This window comes from Stegastes partitus, unplaced genomic scaffold, assembly GCF_000690725.1.
Source record: "Stegastes partitus isolate 25-593 unplaced genomic scaffold, Stegastes_partitus-1.0.2 Scaffold1594, whole genome shotgun sequence".
NCBI lineage: Eukaryota > Metazoa > Chordata > Actinopteri > Pomacentridae > Stegastes > Stegastes partitus.
The window spans coordinates 96,765-112,756 of record NW_007579325.1 but is presented as its reverse complement, the minus strand read 5'-3'; the positions used below and the strand labels follow the sequence as shown (position 1 = coordinate 112,756).

The following is a 15,992-nucleotide window of genomic DNA, read 5'->3' as shown; positions in this document are numbered from 1 at the left end:
CTCGCTCACACATTGAATTTGTTGGGGTTTTCTGTAGCATCTTAACCTTCATTTTTTAAATCAGAATTTCAGATCATTTGTCGTTATTTCTAGAAAGGGCATTTTATGAGATTTTTCACAAATCTGACAACTAAATCGTTGCCAAACAATTTCTTCACAAATATGTTTGTAAAGGTGTGTAATAACATGCCTTAAAATGTTGAAGTTCAACTCTTGTGAGAAACCTTTAAAAAAACCTGCTCAAGTTAGGGTACCGATAACCGACTGACAAGAAATCGATTTTTTAAAATCGGGCCTTCAGTAACTTATGAGGGGTCAAATCAGGGTTTGTTCATGATTCTGAGTTGATTGTTAGCATTTATATTTCACCACAAACATTCCATTGTTGAAAAAGGCCACACTCACATTTACATTTACATTCACAGTAGCTTTTATTTCACATACTTATATAACACTCAGATTTATTTCTCATTCACATCAGAAGCTTCAAGAGTCATTGTCTATGTCTTCTTCAGACTCAACAACATCATGACTGCAGTTTCTGTATGTAATGCCTTTACAGATTCCACAGGCCCAGATACACGTGACCCCATTCTTCTTGCAACTGCACCGCCAGTTGCTGCATTGTCCATGACAATTACAGCTCGTGAACTTCAGTAGCTCCTCTGGAGTCATGGGGTCTAGTGTTGGAATTGGCTCATACCTATACACACCTAATGTCCATCCATAGTCACCGGGGTTCAGAGACCTGCTCTGCAGAAGGATCCAGTCCCGGGTCTGCAGAGTGAATGCTGGCAGCTGCACCCTCTGTTAGAGGTAGAGTCTCTGGTTTGAGAACATCCATCCATTATGTCACTGGGGTCACACGGGAGCCTATCCCAGCTGACTCAGGGTGAAGGCAGGTTCACCTGGACAGGTAACCAGTCTATTGCAGGGCTACACTTAGATCCAGACAACCAAGCACACTCACATTCACACCTACGGACAATTTAGAATCACCAATTAACCTCAACATGTTTTTGGACTGTGTGGGAGGAAGTCGGAGAAGTTAAGTCAGTTTGTATAATGAATGATATTGTCTTAACATATTTGTTGTTAATCTGACTGAAAAGCTCTGTGGCTCAGTGTTTCAAATGCTTCACATAAATAATTTGAGCATCACCTGTTCTCTGTAGTGTGAAAAAAAATTACATTGTCAGCAGTGGAAGAAGCAGTTCGATTATTCACTTTCGTAAAGGTGTCAAAATAAGATTCTGCAGAAATACCCAGAAGTACAGGTAATAATTCTGATTTCAAAATTAAGCAAAATTCAACAAAATAAACTTAAAGATCCCCCAACACAACCTTTATTCATTCATTTTACTTTATTTGACGTATTGTATATATAATGTATGAAGCCAAAGTTACTCACTACACAGGCTGGACTGCTGTGTCATGGCTGTGTTGTTATTAATTGCTACTGCTTTAATTGCTTTTGATTGCAGCTTTATGTAAACCTCTGGGTGGTTTAATTCACTGTATAACTATATTTTTAATAAGTTTTTCTTGTGTGTGCTGCATTAAAGTACAGGCATTGCCTCTAAAATGTAGCAGATTAGAAGTATAAGTGAGTCTAATGAGTTAGAGTAAACTATGTTTATAGTGTTCTCTGGACCCCTGCCCAATGTGATCAGTGATGATATGTATAGCCGCATGGCATCATTCATGGTTGTTGAGGTGGTGCCCAGAAAACAATGTGGGCTTAATAGATAACTGGAAAAGTTTCTGGGGAAAACCTGGTCTCATTAGGAGAGACAACATACACCCTACTTTGGATGGTGCGGCTCTCTTATGTAGGAACATGGACAAATTTACTAGAAAATCGGACCTGACAGTCCAAGAGGTGAGAGCAGGAAGCAGAGTCGCAGTCTTGCACACTTCTCTGCTGCTTCTCTATGGCTGTCACCCTCCCACGATCCTATAGAGACTGTGTTTGCCCCCCGACCACCCAGATTCTAGAAGTCTAACATTAACAATAGAAGGGCTGTTCACAACAACCTTATCCAAATTCATAAAACTTCATCAGAATCAAAAAACAGGACAATTTAATATGGCCTACTAAATATTAGACCTCTGTCACCTAAATCTCTTTTCGTTAACGATCTGATAACAGATCATCATATTGACTTAATGTGTCTGAAACCTGGCTGCTGCATGAAGAATACATTCGTCTAAATGAATCCCCCCAGTCATATTAACCATATGCAGGATTTTCTTTCGGGGTCCATTGGACCCCAAGAAAGAATGTGTGCAAAATATTTGTTGGTATTCATTATAGACTTATATACTATGTTAAATACATTTTCTGATAAATTGATGTATTTTTGGTTCCAAGTGCATGACAAATGTCCCTCTTTTTATATTTAAAAATAAAATCTTAAAAATAAAAAAAGAATACTTGTCACCTAAACCAAATGGTCTGGGGTCCAAAAGACCCCAAAAGTCCTGAACAGGGTTAATAGCACTGTGGGGTCTCAGCCTGACTATTAATGATATTCGGGTATAGTAATATGTTATGTAATTTTGTAGGGGTTATTCTCTAATATCTACGTTTATCCAGTAAAATCACACTATAAATAATATTCTAAGGTCTTAAGCCCAATACTGACATTTGTTAGTCTACTTCCCAACAATCAGAATATTTCTTTTTTGTTTTTTTACTGGAGACCACTTTACCATACCTGCTGTAATCAATACTGACAGATAAATGTTTTTCGAAAAAGTAGATCTTTTGAATTAATTAAATATATGTAAAACATCAATTAAAAGAGGTATTTTAGCACAATTTCATGCTAAATTTTGTTTTATTTAAAAATTAGACACCAGGATTTCAATTAGAGTTTAATTATTAAAATGTATATCAGTTCTAAGTATCAGTTACTCGTCTCCTTGATTTCTTATAATTGGTATCAGAATTGGGCTGCAAGGCAGCTCGGTGTTTAGCATCATTGCCTCGCAGCAAGAAGGTTGTCGGTTCGGGTCCTGGTGAGGACATCCGGAATCTTTCTGCGTGGAGTTTGCATGTTCTCCCCGTGCAGAGTGGGTTCACTCCAGGTTCTCCGGCTTCCTCCCACAGTCCAAAAACATGTTGAGGTTAATTGGTGCCCGTAGGTGTGAATGTGAGTGTACTTGGTTGTCTGTCTCTAAGTGTAGCCCTGTGATAGACTGGCGACCTGTCCACGATGTCTCCTGCCTTCAACCTGAGTCAGCTGGGAGTGGCTCCAACCCCTTTTTGTTGTACGTGCTGATTTTGCAATTTTAAAGTACAATATCTAAGAAATTCAGCCTCAGCATATTTTGATCTGATTTATTCTAACTTTGCTATACAGCAGTGAAGATATTTCTGAGTTGGCTCTACTTCTAGTCATGGCTGTGTTGGTTCCATAGAGGTTTGTATTTGCAATGAAAAGGGAGCCCAGTGACTAAAAGTGTGACAGGAACAAACACATGCCTAGAAACTGCTTGGAGTTCAGAGGGTTACATTTGCCAAAGAAAAACAGACATATACAGTTCCAGGTGTCAGCAGGTGTCAGGAGGCAGGACTGTAATACAGTGCAGGTTTATTGGGATGTGTGGGCTGGTTGTGGGTGCAGCTTGAGTTAACATATTCCTGCACAATAAAACGATGCTGACGACCTGCTCTGATCATTTTAAAAGGCTCTCGCTTCCTCCTGGTCTCAGTCTGTCGTCCAAGAGCCTCCTTCACCAGTTTCATTCAACGTCTGGTAAGATCGATTTCCCACATTACTTGTGTGCTCTTTCCACATTGTCTGAGGACCAAAAGAGAAGTAATATAAAGTGATTTCTGCTGGAGAAGATAGTCACAACATAGACTACAGCTCTGATAACCGCAAAACCCTTTTCGTCCCACAGAGAGAAGTTTTTATCCTGATGATGCCTGTGACAAACCAACCGGGGAGATATGAACTCGCCGACTTCCAGTCCGGAATGTTTCAGTGCCACCATGACATTAAAATTTGTAAGCCTCCCTCCTGCCTGCTATTTTTTTCTTTCTACATTAAAATATGTACATCATTAGGAAGACATCTGCATGTAAGATGTGAAAGGATAGGCTCACATGTTTAGGTCTGTCGAAAAACGAGATGTGTCCACGCTGTCAACAACAAAGCTTTGCATTTAGAAAATACAATAACAACAACAACAAAAAAAAAAAGAAAGAAAATCTGGCAGCAAGGGTGCCGGAAAATTTACATTCAAAAACTGTGAAATACTGTAACATTAAAAAAATGTTTAAACTTTTTTTAAGCATTAAGCTTGTTCATGTTTTTTGTTTTGTTTTGTTTTGTTTTTTAACTATCATTAAATAGTCAACATGTAGTTATTACTCTTGTCTGATTTTCCCAGATATTATGTGTAATTCAACAAAACAGGGAAAATTTGTAAATTTGCTTTTAATGTAACTGATTGGGGGGGGGGAAATCCTTCACAACGTATATAAAAAGTGTATGAAGTTGAAATGTGGCTTCAACCATGAAGGTCAAAACTTGTTTTTTGAAAACATTTTTTTTTCTCTACAACTGCTCATTTTGGTTCCTGTCACTTACATTTAAAATGCATGCATCTAAGTTTTAAAGGGAACTGAGCAATGACTACAGCAAAAAAACTAAAAAAAAGTCTATGTTTGTATTGGCTGTGGTTTCCTAGTTTGAAGACTGATTTTAGGACATTTGCTTCCCCTGTGCCTCAGGCCTCCTTGGCAGCTTTTGCGTCTCTTGCCTTGGCTGCATCATCGCCAGTGACATGGACGAGTGCTGCCTGTGTGGGATGGACATGGCCATCCGCAGCGTCTACAGGACCAGATACAACATCAAAGTGAGCTGGACACAGATAAGTAGCAGGAAATGTGGTTCAAAAAGGATCCGTTTGTTGCAGAATTACAACAATTACTCAATAGTCTCCTTACAAAAGGAAATGAATCTACACTGATTCTGATAGTTGATAAGAATTTGTCATTTTTCTCAAGCAAATATGCAAAAAATGTTTTTGGTTTAAGTTAAAAAATTGTAAAGATTTCATGACAAAACCGAGGTAAACTGAAAGGTACATTCAGATGTTTCATTTTAGCCTTTTTAATGCCTTCTAAAGCACTCAAACAAGAGCCTAAATGAAGTTTTTCTAAGAGTTTAGAGAGCAAATAAATCTGTTTTAACAGAAAAGTGACCTGGAGCTCCTTTGTAGGCTGCTCGCTTTACTCCTTTAAGATTCTAATCCTGCTTCTGTTGACTTTCTCCTGCACTAACTTAACACACTGTGGTTTTATTGTTGCTTTAAACACCAAATTGACATTTTATAGTGATGTTTACTGATATACTGTCACTAGCAGCACCTGACAGATGTAATATAAAGTACAATATTTCCCTCTGAAATACAGCAGTAGAACTACTCAAGTAAAAGTTACTTAAAGTTGCGCTGAAGTACAGAACACAGTAAGTGTATTTAGCTTCTTTCAACCGCTGGTCAAAGGGGTCAAAGGTGACTGGAGCAAAAAAGTGGAGCTGATTTTTTTATTGCTGTTTACTGTGTGCTAATAATTTTACGTTATAATCTCCGGTTGGACAATTGTAAAGAAACAACATAAAATGCCAAACCCATCACATTATTTTCCACCTGAGTCAGACTTAAGTTATGACATATAAAGCTCATATAGTTTACAACCTTATATAGCAAGCAGATTCCTCCCACACAGTCCAAAAACATGTTGAGGTTAATTGGTGATTCTAAATTGTCCGTAGGTGTGAATGTGAGTGTGCTTGGTTGTCTGTCTCTAAGTGTAGTCCTGTGATAGACTGGTGACCTGTCCAGGTGAACCTGCCTTCACCCTAAGTCAGCTGGGATAGGCTCCAGCCCCCCCACGACCCTAGTGAGGATTAAGCGGTGTATAGATAATGGATGGATGGATAAATAATGTCCTACTCAAATTAAGAATCTTCAGTTTAAAAAAACAAAAGTACATCTCAACTATTTTTAATATATTGCAGTTAAATTTAGATCTGTGTAATTTTAATATATTTCTATCATATTAGAAAGCTATTTGGCAGCACACTAAACATTCACTGCCACAGATCTTGCCAAATATAGTTTCAAAGTTAAAAACAAAACAAAAGTCAACCTATTTTTGACGCTATTGTGATATTCATTGAAATGTCCTTTTGGAGAAGTGTTAACTCTGTGAATCTTAAGCAGTTTCAGGGCATGCTTTTGATCATGTGACATTTTCACTCACTCTGGGCTTGTTTTTCACTGCAATATAAAGTCCTGTACCTCTGCTGAACCAGCACAACCATGATTGTCTTTTCTGCAGTATAATACGGTTTTAGTGCCATAAATCATAGTGTCTCAGTTGCACCCAGGAGTGCAGACTGTTTTGTTTTTAAAAGGATGTTTACAGCAGATGGTTCATTTTTTGGGCACATTTTGAAATGAGACACGTAGAATGAACTGATTTTGTTAAGATATCTCGAATATATGCGTAAATTTCATTAATTTTCCTGTAGAAACTTCCCGTCACACATGATTTAGTCAAGGATTGCTGGATAGTTGAAAATCCAACAATTCTGTTTTTACAGCATTTGGCTGTGATCTTCTTTTTTTTTTTTTTAAAGGTGTAATTTTGGCTTCTTTTTTTTTTAAGGATATTATGCCTTTCAAACCTGCTGGTGGGTTTTGAGGTTCAGAGGGATAATACTCATTGTACATATACATATGTTAACTAGAAAGATGTTATGCTACGCCATCATCTTCAATCATTTTTTGAAAGACTTTTTGAACTGGGAGGGTCAGGTGAGTTGGAATGACCCCCAGCACCGATGCCGTGTGGATCACAGCAGCTGCTTGTGCTTGCAGGGATCGATGTGTAACGATTGTGTGGCGATGTCGTGCTGTAGGCCGTGCACCCTCTGCCAGCTGAAGAGAGATATCGACCTCAGGAAGCAGCAAAACATTTTCTGAGCAGGTAACTGCTTTTAAACATACACACACAAAAAAGATTTACATTTATACAGCTGCTGAAATGATGGAAAATCACATGCTGACTTTATGCCCTCCAGATGCTGTCATGACAACAGAGATGCTATAAATCTGCTGGATTGCAGCCCTCATGTATCTCTCTGATGAAGATGTTAATTTTTTATTTTTTATTTTTTTTAAACAAATCTACTCCTCTGAGGGAAATTATGTTCGTGTCCTGGAGTCAGTTAAACATTCGTCAGCTGGAAGCGGAGGACAGCATCATAAATTGCTGTTGCTACCTGTAATTGAATTTTAATTCTTTTTCCTGAGCAGTCAGTAGGATGTGGAGACAACTGTTGACTTTGACTGCTCACAACTGTCATTAACTTCATGTAACTACGTGACTGTAGACATGACGGCAGCAGGTGTTGGACACAGCCACCACCCTGGCAGTAGAGCATTTACTTTAGTTGAACACTAATCAACTTCTTTTGTGAAAATTTTTTTTAATAAAAATATTTCCATTTAAAGCAGAAGAGGTATTCCGTTGTGTTTTCCTCAAGTTGTTTCTTAAGTAAATCTGGTGCTAGTTTCATCTGTTTTTGCTGTGACACCTATTTTATACTACTTTTCTTGTTACATCTGATTTTATAAGGTGCTGACCCTCCAGACTATTCATGATTCATGACTTTTCCTTGTGGACCACAACTGGATTCATCTTTTATTTTTATTTTTCTTTTGTTGTATCAATGGGTGAAAGCTAACAGGACAAAAACATGTCAGTTTATTGTTTGCTTCACAGGTTCTATTTCCACAACCCGTGACAATAAAGCTGCAAACTACTGCTGTAGAATTAAACTATATGAAGCTTCACATTTCCTTCCGGCTGCTAAGATGCTGCAGACTCTTGTGTATCTGAAATCACTCCCTGCTCACTGTACAGTGAACAACACTGACTGGGTGCCTTTCTATTTACCTAAATTCATGTGTATCAGTAATATAGTCCGAACACTGGAACGAGAGCATGCACGGTTTTCTGCTAACAGTCCCTTGCAGCAGCTATCACTGGGCAGCTGTGAGTGACGATTAAAAATCATTGCGATAAATATCTGTAGTATGACTTTGCTACTCAATATATAGGCAAAGAGTGAACAGGGGAGTGATTTCAGACACAGCCTTCATCATTTAGCATCTATATAAAAGTAATTAAGGGTTGTGTACATTTCTAAAATTAGCAATATTTCCGTTTAGAGTTCCAGAAAGAAAGAAAACACAGAATTCTTCACTCACATGCATCGAGAGTGAACATCCCAGTCGACGCTGCTGAGAAGTTGAAACGAACTCAAAAAGAACATTTTAATGACTTTGTCCCATAAATGTCGATGTGAACTGTGTATTGACACAATGACAATGAAGCTGAACAGTTTCTCTCAGCTTTAAATTTAATTTTCTTGGCTGAAGTGTGGGCCGACAGGCTTACATGACGCAATGAATCAAGAACCATTTGACAGATATTGCTGTTATTAAGTTAAAAACAGGAGAACGTGCTGGAGCACAAAAAGTTTAAATATACCAGTGGTATGCGTCTTCTTTTTGACCCAATTATACGTCAACTATCTGAGTAACCATGTCCAGATTTTCAGCATGTAAACAATGTAAAGTCACACCTAAAGGTACATTTACAGCACAGTCTGGTGATTATATATATGCCAAACACAGAGTGGAAATATTGGCAAACAATGAGCAAAAGTAATTAAACTGGGCTCTTTAAAAAAATGTAGCCAAAAGAGAAACGTCTCAGATGAGTGGTGGTGATACCAGAGGGTGCTCCTTGGTCGCTTCCATTACTGAGACTGCAGTGGTGATGTTTTTCTAAGCAGGAAGACAAAACTTCAGGGTGAGCTAAGTGGAGCAGTTTTGCGGCATTTTTTTGGCTGGGAAGGGTGAAGATGTTTACTGGGTCATCTGGGCTTCCATAGCCTGTGCGGCCCACTCTGGAGCAGCCTGACGGATCTTCTCTAGGAGGTTGTTGACTTGGAAACATAAAGATTGGATCTGTTTGTCCCAGGTGGGAAGGGGTTCACGGGCTGCCAGAGTGAAAAGAAGAGATTAGAAGACTCATTATAGTTTTATGACATGTGAATGACTATTTAAACTTTGCACAGCAGCCATGTTGAAGCCTGCTTTAAGAGCATAATCTTTACAGGTCAGTTTGAGGAGGCTGCCCCCTTTTGGCTGCAGACGTGCATGACATTCTTTGGTTGAGGTGAACAAAATCAAATCAACAAATTTTGCATCATTTGGCGTCTCTGACCAGACCATTGCTCTCTACCTGCTCTCAGTCTAGTCTACATAAAATACAGAACCAAACACGTCAGGCATCACCACTCACTTTCAAAGTGTACGATGCCGTCTATCTGGTCGATGAAGCCATTCATGCGTCCTTCAGTGATCATCTGGGAAGCAATCTTTTCAGCCTAAAGACAAATACACAAATGAGGATCTACACACACAACTTGGAAAACTTCTTCTTTTTTAACATAAACTATAAAACTATTTAGTTGCAACTAATTCCTTCATAAAGCAGTTTGGACGTTTAAGCAGTCCACTAATCCAAACGCATGTCTCACCTTTGCTGGAGGGATTTCCAACAATGCTCCTAGTTCTTCAAAAGTGATGTTGTTGTACAGTTTACTAGCAGAGAGGAGGTTGTGTTCAATCACTGCTCTGTCAAGGATGCTGGAGCCTGTAACGGAGGTAGCGAGAAAGAGCTGTTTATTTGCCTTTTCCTCCAACTTTCATCAAGAAAGTTTAATTTGTTTCTGGCCACATGAATGATAAAACAAAGGTCATAGAATTTTTTTGAAGTAGAATTTAAGTTTGCCACTTTAAAACTGTATCCACTAATTATACCAGTCATGGCTCCTCCCTTTCTGGGCTTATTCATGCGTTCATCTTGAAAAAACTGGGTGGTTCCAGGCAATGATGTCAATATTAGCTGTTGAATCAGTGAATCAAATGTTTCATGTTTATTGTGACCTCTGATTATATGAAAGGTTTAAACAAATCAATTGTGTTTATTTTAAATCTACAAATTTTAACCATGTTGTTTCTCATATTCTGTAACACTCAGTCCCAGCTAGTCCTGCATTAGGCTGTAAGGTTTGCCACATATTCACACAGCTCAATGTAAGCATTTGCCAGAACACATGTGCTACTTCTGGCTTTAATCAGTGCATTTTGTGCAGGTTGCCAAGTCAGAATTTATCAGATTTCTGTAAAGCCTTATCAGCAGCTCCCAAATATGTCCTTGCCATGCTTGCCTGTGCTGTATTAAATATCCTTTAGGACACTTGTCATCTTGTATTTTTTTCAATAGGCTTGCAAGTTTTTTTTTTTTCTCACAGACAATCTGCCATAGACTAGTGTTGGGAAACAGCAAAAATACACAAGCTACAATGGACGTTGGCTAATTTTAGTCACTAAAAATAGCACCTATTACTCCTACATCATCAACATTCAAGGCATAAACAATTGCCTGCTAATCTATGCACAACCACAGCTCTAATAAATCAAAAGCATGGGCCTTCATTCACTGAGCATGTGCTGTAAACACACTGGATTCACAAACTTTGTGAATTTGTCCATCATCACCAGATTAATGGTATTACTTTTCATCTGTCATGCAACACATGCAGCTCAAAGTGCTTTAACATTGAAAATAAAATGCAAAATAAAAACAGGATAAAATGGAAGTTAAAGCAAAAACAGTAAATATGAGTCAAATTAAAAGGCAAGAAAGCATTATTTCAATTACATATATTATCGTAGGTGGCAAAAGAAGAAAGCTCAGTTAAAAATATCTGCTTTGAAGTGTCATATAAGAGCCATGTCGCTCCAGATGTGCTGTGTAAAGCCAATTATCGTGACTTACCGTCCGCTGTGGTGGCTTTCTGGTGAGGCATCAACATGGCAGCAAACTCCTGCAGCTGGTTTCCTCGGATGATGCGGTCCAGGTACATCTTCTCCAGAATGCCATAAGCAGCCAGCTGCTGACAGCGCTCATCCTTAAAGAGAGTGGCCAGCATACGGGACCGCTGTTGTCCTGAAATAAATGACATTTTTTTTAATGATACATGAGGAAAAAAATTGACACACGTTTGTTTTTTGTTTTTTTCATTTGGATTATTTTTTCAAATATATTCACATCAGTCCTGGTGTTACCTGCAGAGGCCAGTATGGTGCAGTTCAGGGCATGTTTCAGTGCCTCCAGGCGTTCACTTTCATGGACAATTGACTTATAGGATAGCTCGTTGTATCTTTGTGCAGCTTCAATGAACTTCCTCCTGAAGTCTAGGACTCTGGCATAGCACACCTAAGAGAGAGAGAGCAGCATTAAGCACTTATCCACAACACTAGTGATACTATATTGCAATGTTTCTATACTATCTCTATGGGCTTTCAATTGTGAGCAACATCAGCAACAGATAAAAGCATGCGGCTACGAAACCATGAAGGAATCATGTACCTTATAGTGTATCTGCAGCTGTTCGTTGGAGGACTCATTCTGAAGCAATGAGGCTCTGTTGATGTAGGCCTCTGCCTGGACAGGGTCATCATCTTCTAAGTAGAGTCGGGCAATTTTCAGGTATGTATCCAACTTATAGTCAACGTTATATTGTCTACAAGGGGGAGAAAAAAGCATTTAAAGACATGGAGATCTCACACAATTAAGATATGACTTGTGCAAATAGCTTACTTACTTCTGTCCTGTTTCCAGGGGAATGCCAACTAAAACCTGGGCAGCGTTTCTCCAGTCTCCCTCTTTTTCATAAATGGTTGCTAAGTGCTGTCTGATTGAGGCTACCTGAAGACGTGTAAGAACATTGTTTAGCTGTGCACTGCAATGATAATACTCAATCTTAACTGACTGAGAGATCAACAAATCTCCATTAGGACTATGTGAGAGTGTGATGGATTCACCTGTTCCTCAAAGGAGATGACTCTCGGCTGAATCTTCTCCAAAGTGAAGTGATAAACCGCTTTAGCTGTGGCGTCAGGTAGGTTGGGCAGATGTGTGCAGAAATCAGTGAGCAGCTGTCTCGAGATGACAAGGCTGACATTTTCATTGACCACTGCAAAAGTGTAAAATATTAGAAGTAAGATATCCTGTTTCCATCCAAATGCACTATACATATAGAGTATGTTGATCACAGAAGAAAGCAGACACAGCATACTTGCTTCAACAAAGGCCTTCAAGGACTCCAGTTGATCTGCATCTGTAAACTGAATGGCCTTCTCCAAAATTTGTCGATATCTACAAAAGATTTCACTGGTTAGAAACTACACAAAATCAAAACTGATACACACAGTCAGTACAGTCATTTCTAGCTCTGTATCATCTGTGTTTTGTGATTGGCGGATCACTCATGTGTCCACTACACAGGTAAAACACAATCTGTTTAAATTGCAACATGACTGATACACGTGTCACTATAAATCAGTGTGTTGCTGCGGTTGTTGATTTACACATCTGGTGTTTTTAGTGTAACGGAGTGATGTACAATCTTTTAGTGTCTGGGAGGTGCTTTGCATCTTACTGAAAATCCAGCATGTCACTGTTGGTTAAAGAATTAGTAATGAAAATACAAAGACACTTTACAAAACATGGACATGAACAGATTGTGTTCCAGGTGTCTGCACATCTAGGTACAAATAGGATTGTACAGACAGACTCTCAGTTTACACATCAGCAGCACTTGCCATTATCATTTAGCACATGCAGTACAGTCATCAAGCACTGTCTTTATTCAGAACATCTGTGGAGCGAATAGCACACTTGTGCTATGGCGTCAACTAACGATGATTTACAATGTCACCTTCATGAATAACAGATTACTTGTTTGATCTAGAAAATGTCACAACATGGTGAAAAACATTGATCAGTGTTTTCCAAAGTCCAATGTGACATCTACAAATGTCTTATTTTGTTCACACCCCAAAGATACTCAGATTAATATCATAGAGGAGGAAAGAATCCAATACGTATTTAGATACAAGAAGCTAAAACCAAACAAAAAAATATTCAAACTGATTAATCACTTATCATAATAGTTTGCGATTGATTTAAAAGTTGACAGCTAATTAATAAATAGCTGTACCTCTCAACCGATTCACATACATGAGAGAGGGCAATATTAGAAATACCCCTCAAGATAATGCAGTCTATTCTACCACCACAACCGACCTTAATAACAAACATAAACTGAAATTATAACGTTTATGATAATGTCCACAAAAACTGAAAATGCATCAGCTTGACAAAAGCAGCATTCCTGCAGGGCTGTGCTTTTGCTTTATGTTCCTTCTAAGGGGCTTTGTGTTAACTGTACACAAACACACAACGCGGCTAGTGATTGAAGATTTGTGTCTCTGTGAGACAAAGCGTGCTAATAGTTGGCCTTTGTACATTCTAAATTTCTTGTCACATATTATGTCACTGCTCTTGAGTTGTTGAAACTCCGAAAGTTATGATGTTCCCAGCACCAACTGTGCAGCTAAAGAGCAGTTTGTTAGCTTTGAGATAGCAACTAGTTAGCTAATATGATACAATAAACTGTTAACGTTGGGTAGCCTCTCCGTTATGTCTCTTGGACTTAGAGTCACAGTTAAAACGAGAATTTTACAATTAAAATGCTGTGACAGATCGCTTATCTGCCTCGGTTAGCTGAATGTATGGCTAATGCAGCTAGTTGGCTTACGTTAGCTTAGCTTGGTCCATCACAGTTACCTCGCTGCTAGCTAACAGTTACTGCGGCGTTTACTTCCTAAACTATAACAGCTTGTGCTTATTATGTGTTTATATACAAGCAGCGCTACTTACTTGGCAGCGAGATCTTTGTGAGATCCACTTGAATTCATCAGCTGTGCCAGCTCCTGCCTCACTTCGGTCGCCATTGTCGTTTGTGTCGAAGTGTCAACAACACCGGCTTCCTCCGCCAAGAGAGGGCGAGCCTTCAGACAGAGCCCCGGAGCGCGGTCACAGCGCGGAGCGCGGTGGTCCTCCAAAAGTGAAGCGCGCTCTCGCTGCTGGGGGCGCGCACAGCCAAAGTCAGTTGTTAGTGTTAGTATTAGTATTAGTATTAGTATTAGTAGTAGTATAGGTGCTGCAGGTTTGAACGACTTTATGCAGAGTTTTATATACAAAGGTAATAGATAATCTGTGGTCATGCCACCTGATTACAGGGACAGAACAGAAGAAAAACAGTTCTGATACACAAACTTGTTTTCTATTTATAGACGTTTTCTTCAAACTTTAATTTTAAGTGAAATGTTGGATAATTGAGGCATTGATTGAAATGGAACCTTGCGAGAAATTTTGAGACAAAATTCACGATTGACAATTGGTGGCTAAAGAATGCAAAAAAAAAAAAAAAGTAGGAAAATGATAATATTATTAGCAAGTACAATGTTATTTACTTTCAGATAATGTGCATTAAGACTGCTAAAAAAAAAAAAACACTGAAATCAGTTTCTTTCTTTAGTTCTGGATAGGCTGTGGCCCTGCATTTGGTATATAAAAAAGTTTTCTCTCTGCAATAATAATTGCAGATCGTCTCTGCCCCATTTTTTAAATTTTTTTTTAAATTTTTTTTGATGACTTCTAAACTTTTTCAATCATAAGGCTGTATGGATTAAGTTTTTTTCAGCTTTTCCTTGCTGACATGGTTGTGCTGCTCTACCTTTCTCTTTAAAATACATCAAATGTGCTATATTGGTCAGTTGGCATACTTGGACATTGTTTTTACTTTGTTCTTTAGAAACTCTACTGTGATTCCGTGCTTTGCATCTTTATCATGGCTGGAGTCTATCCCAGCTGACTTAAGGTGAAGACAGGGGACACTCTGGACAGGTTGCCAGTCTATCGCAGGGCCACATCATCAATTCAGTAGAAGTTTAATATATATACAGACATTCATGGTGCCATCTATACATATCATCTCCCCAACACCTTTTGCACTTGTACAGTCCCACATCATCACTCTACCACCTTCATGCTTCATTGTCAGGACTATGCTTCCACTGTGGTAGTCGTGGCCAGTTTCAAGCTAAACCTGCTGGACCCCACCTGAGTGAAATAATGTATTTTGGTCAAATCTGACCGAAGAATGTGGTCCCAGTGTTCACCAGACTATTTTTTGCAAAGTTCAAACTTGCAGTTTGTCCCAAAGAGGTTTTTCTTGAACACTGTCCGTAGAGAGTATGCAATGTCTTCTAAACAGTCTGAGCTGTCACAGAAAATATGATTTCCAATAGTAACTCCTGTGACAAGCCTGGAGCAGCTGCTTGTCTGCTTGTCTCAATCAGGGGTTGATTGTCAAAGTAGCACACGGTCTGTAGCATCATTTTAGGACAACCACTACTACTAGGGCTCATTCTATGCCTCCTAAATACTGCAAGTGTGTTTCCACTAATTTTTGGTTGGTCAAGTGCAGGCAACAGAATCAAGCTGTAGTGTTGTGGTTTGGACTGTATGAAAGTCAGCAAGCTGAAGAAAAGGTCCTGACACATGTGTATTGTCTTTTATTATTTTATTAAATGTTATAATGATACTGAGGTGGTGGCTCTGTTGTGCCTTCTAGATGACAATAGAGAGAAGAGGTGATGGCAGGGGTGAGTTTCATCCTTAAAAAGGATGAGTCAAGTGTTTATGACTCTCTGGAGATGTTTCTTGATTTCTTGCCTACAGTTTGATGTTTTTCTAAGTGTACTTAAACAGGACAGAGCTGCTGTTGAGCCTTTTTGAGTAAAGCAGTGGAACTGACTTTTGAGGTGAGGACCTCTTTGATATGGGTCCCTGAGAAGCCCTCCTATGATTTTAAAGGAAGAGAGGTCCTCAGTGTCTCTTGAAGTCATTGATAAGTGCTTTCATTTTATGATGTTCAGTGTAAGATTGTTGTTTGTGCCCCATCATGTCATTTTGC

General features: G+C 38.9%; 2 protein-coding genes across 2 annotated transcripts; one reads left to right on the top strand and one right to left on the bottom strand.

The window, feature by feature from the left end:
• The first annotated feature begins 3,933 nt into the window (after positions 1–3,933).
• Positions 3,934–7,169, top strand: LOC103371486 (placenta associated 8). Its single transcript, XM_008300829.1, has 3 exons — positions 3,934–4,018; positions 4,748–4,872; positions 6,904–7,169. Exons 1-3 carry the CDS (start codon positions 3,934–3,936, stop codon positions 7,006–7,008), a joined length of 315 nt encoding a protein of 104 aa, XP_008299051.1. The 3' UTR covers positions 7,009–7,169.
• Positions 7,170–8,427: 1,258 nt separating this feature from the next.
• Positions 8,428–14,013, bottom strand: cops4 (COP9 constitutive photomorphogenic homolog subunit 4 (Arabidopsis)). The gene is made up of 10 exons (XM_008300827.1): positions 13,892–14,013; positions 12,246–12,325; positions 11,992–12,143; positions 11,772–11,875; positions 11,537–11,690; positions 11,233–11,383; positions 10,943–11,113; positions 9,639–9,754; positions 9,401–9,485; positions 8,428–9,095 (listed from the first exon to the last, which is right to left on the bottom strand). The coding sequence occupies exons 1-10, from the start codon at positions 13,963–13,965 to the stop codon at positions 8,962–8,964; spliced, it is 1,221 nt and encodes a 406-aa protein (XP_008299049.1). The 5' UTR covers positions 13,966–14,013; the 3' UTR covers positions 8,428–8,961.
• Positions 14,014–15,992: the final 1,979 nt, after the last annotated feature.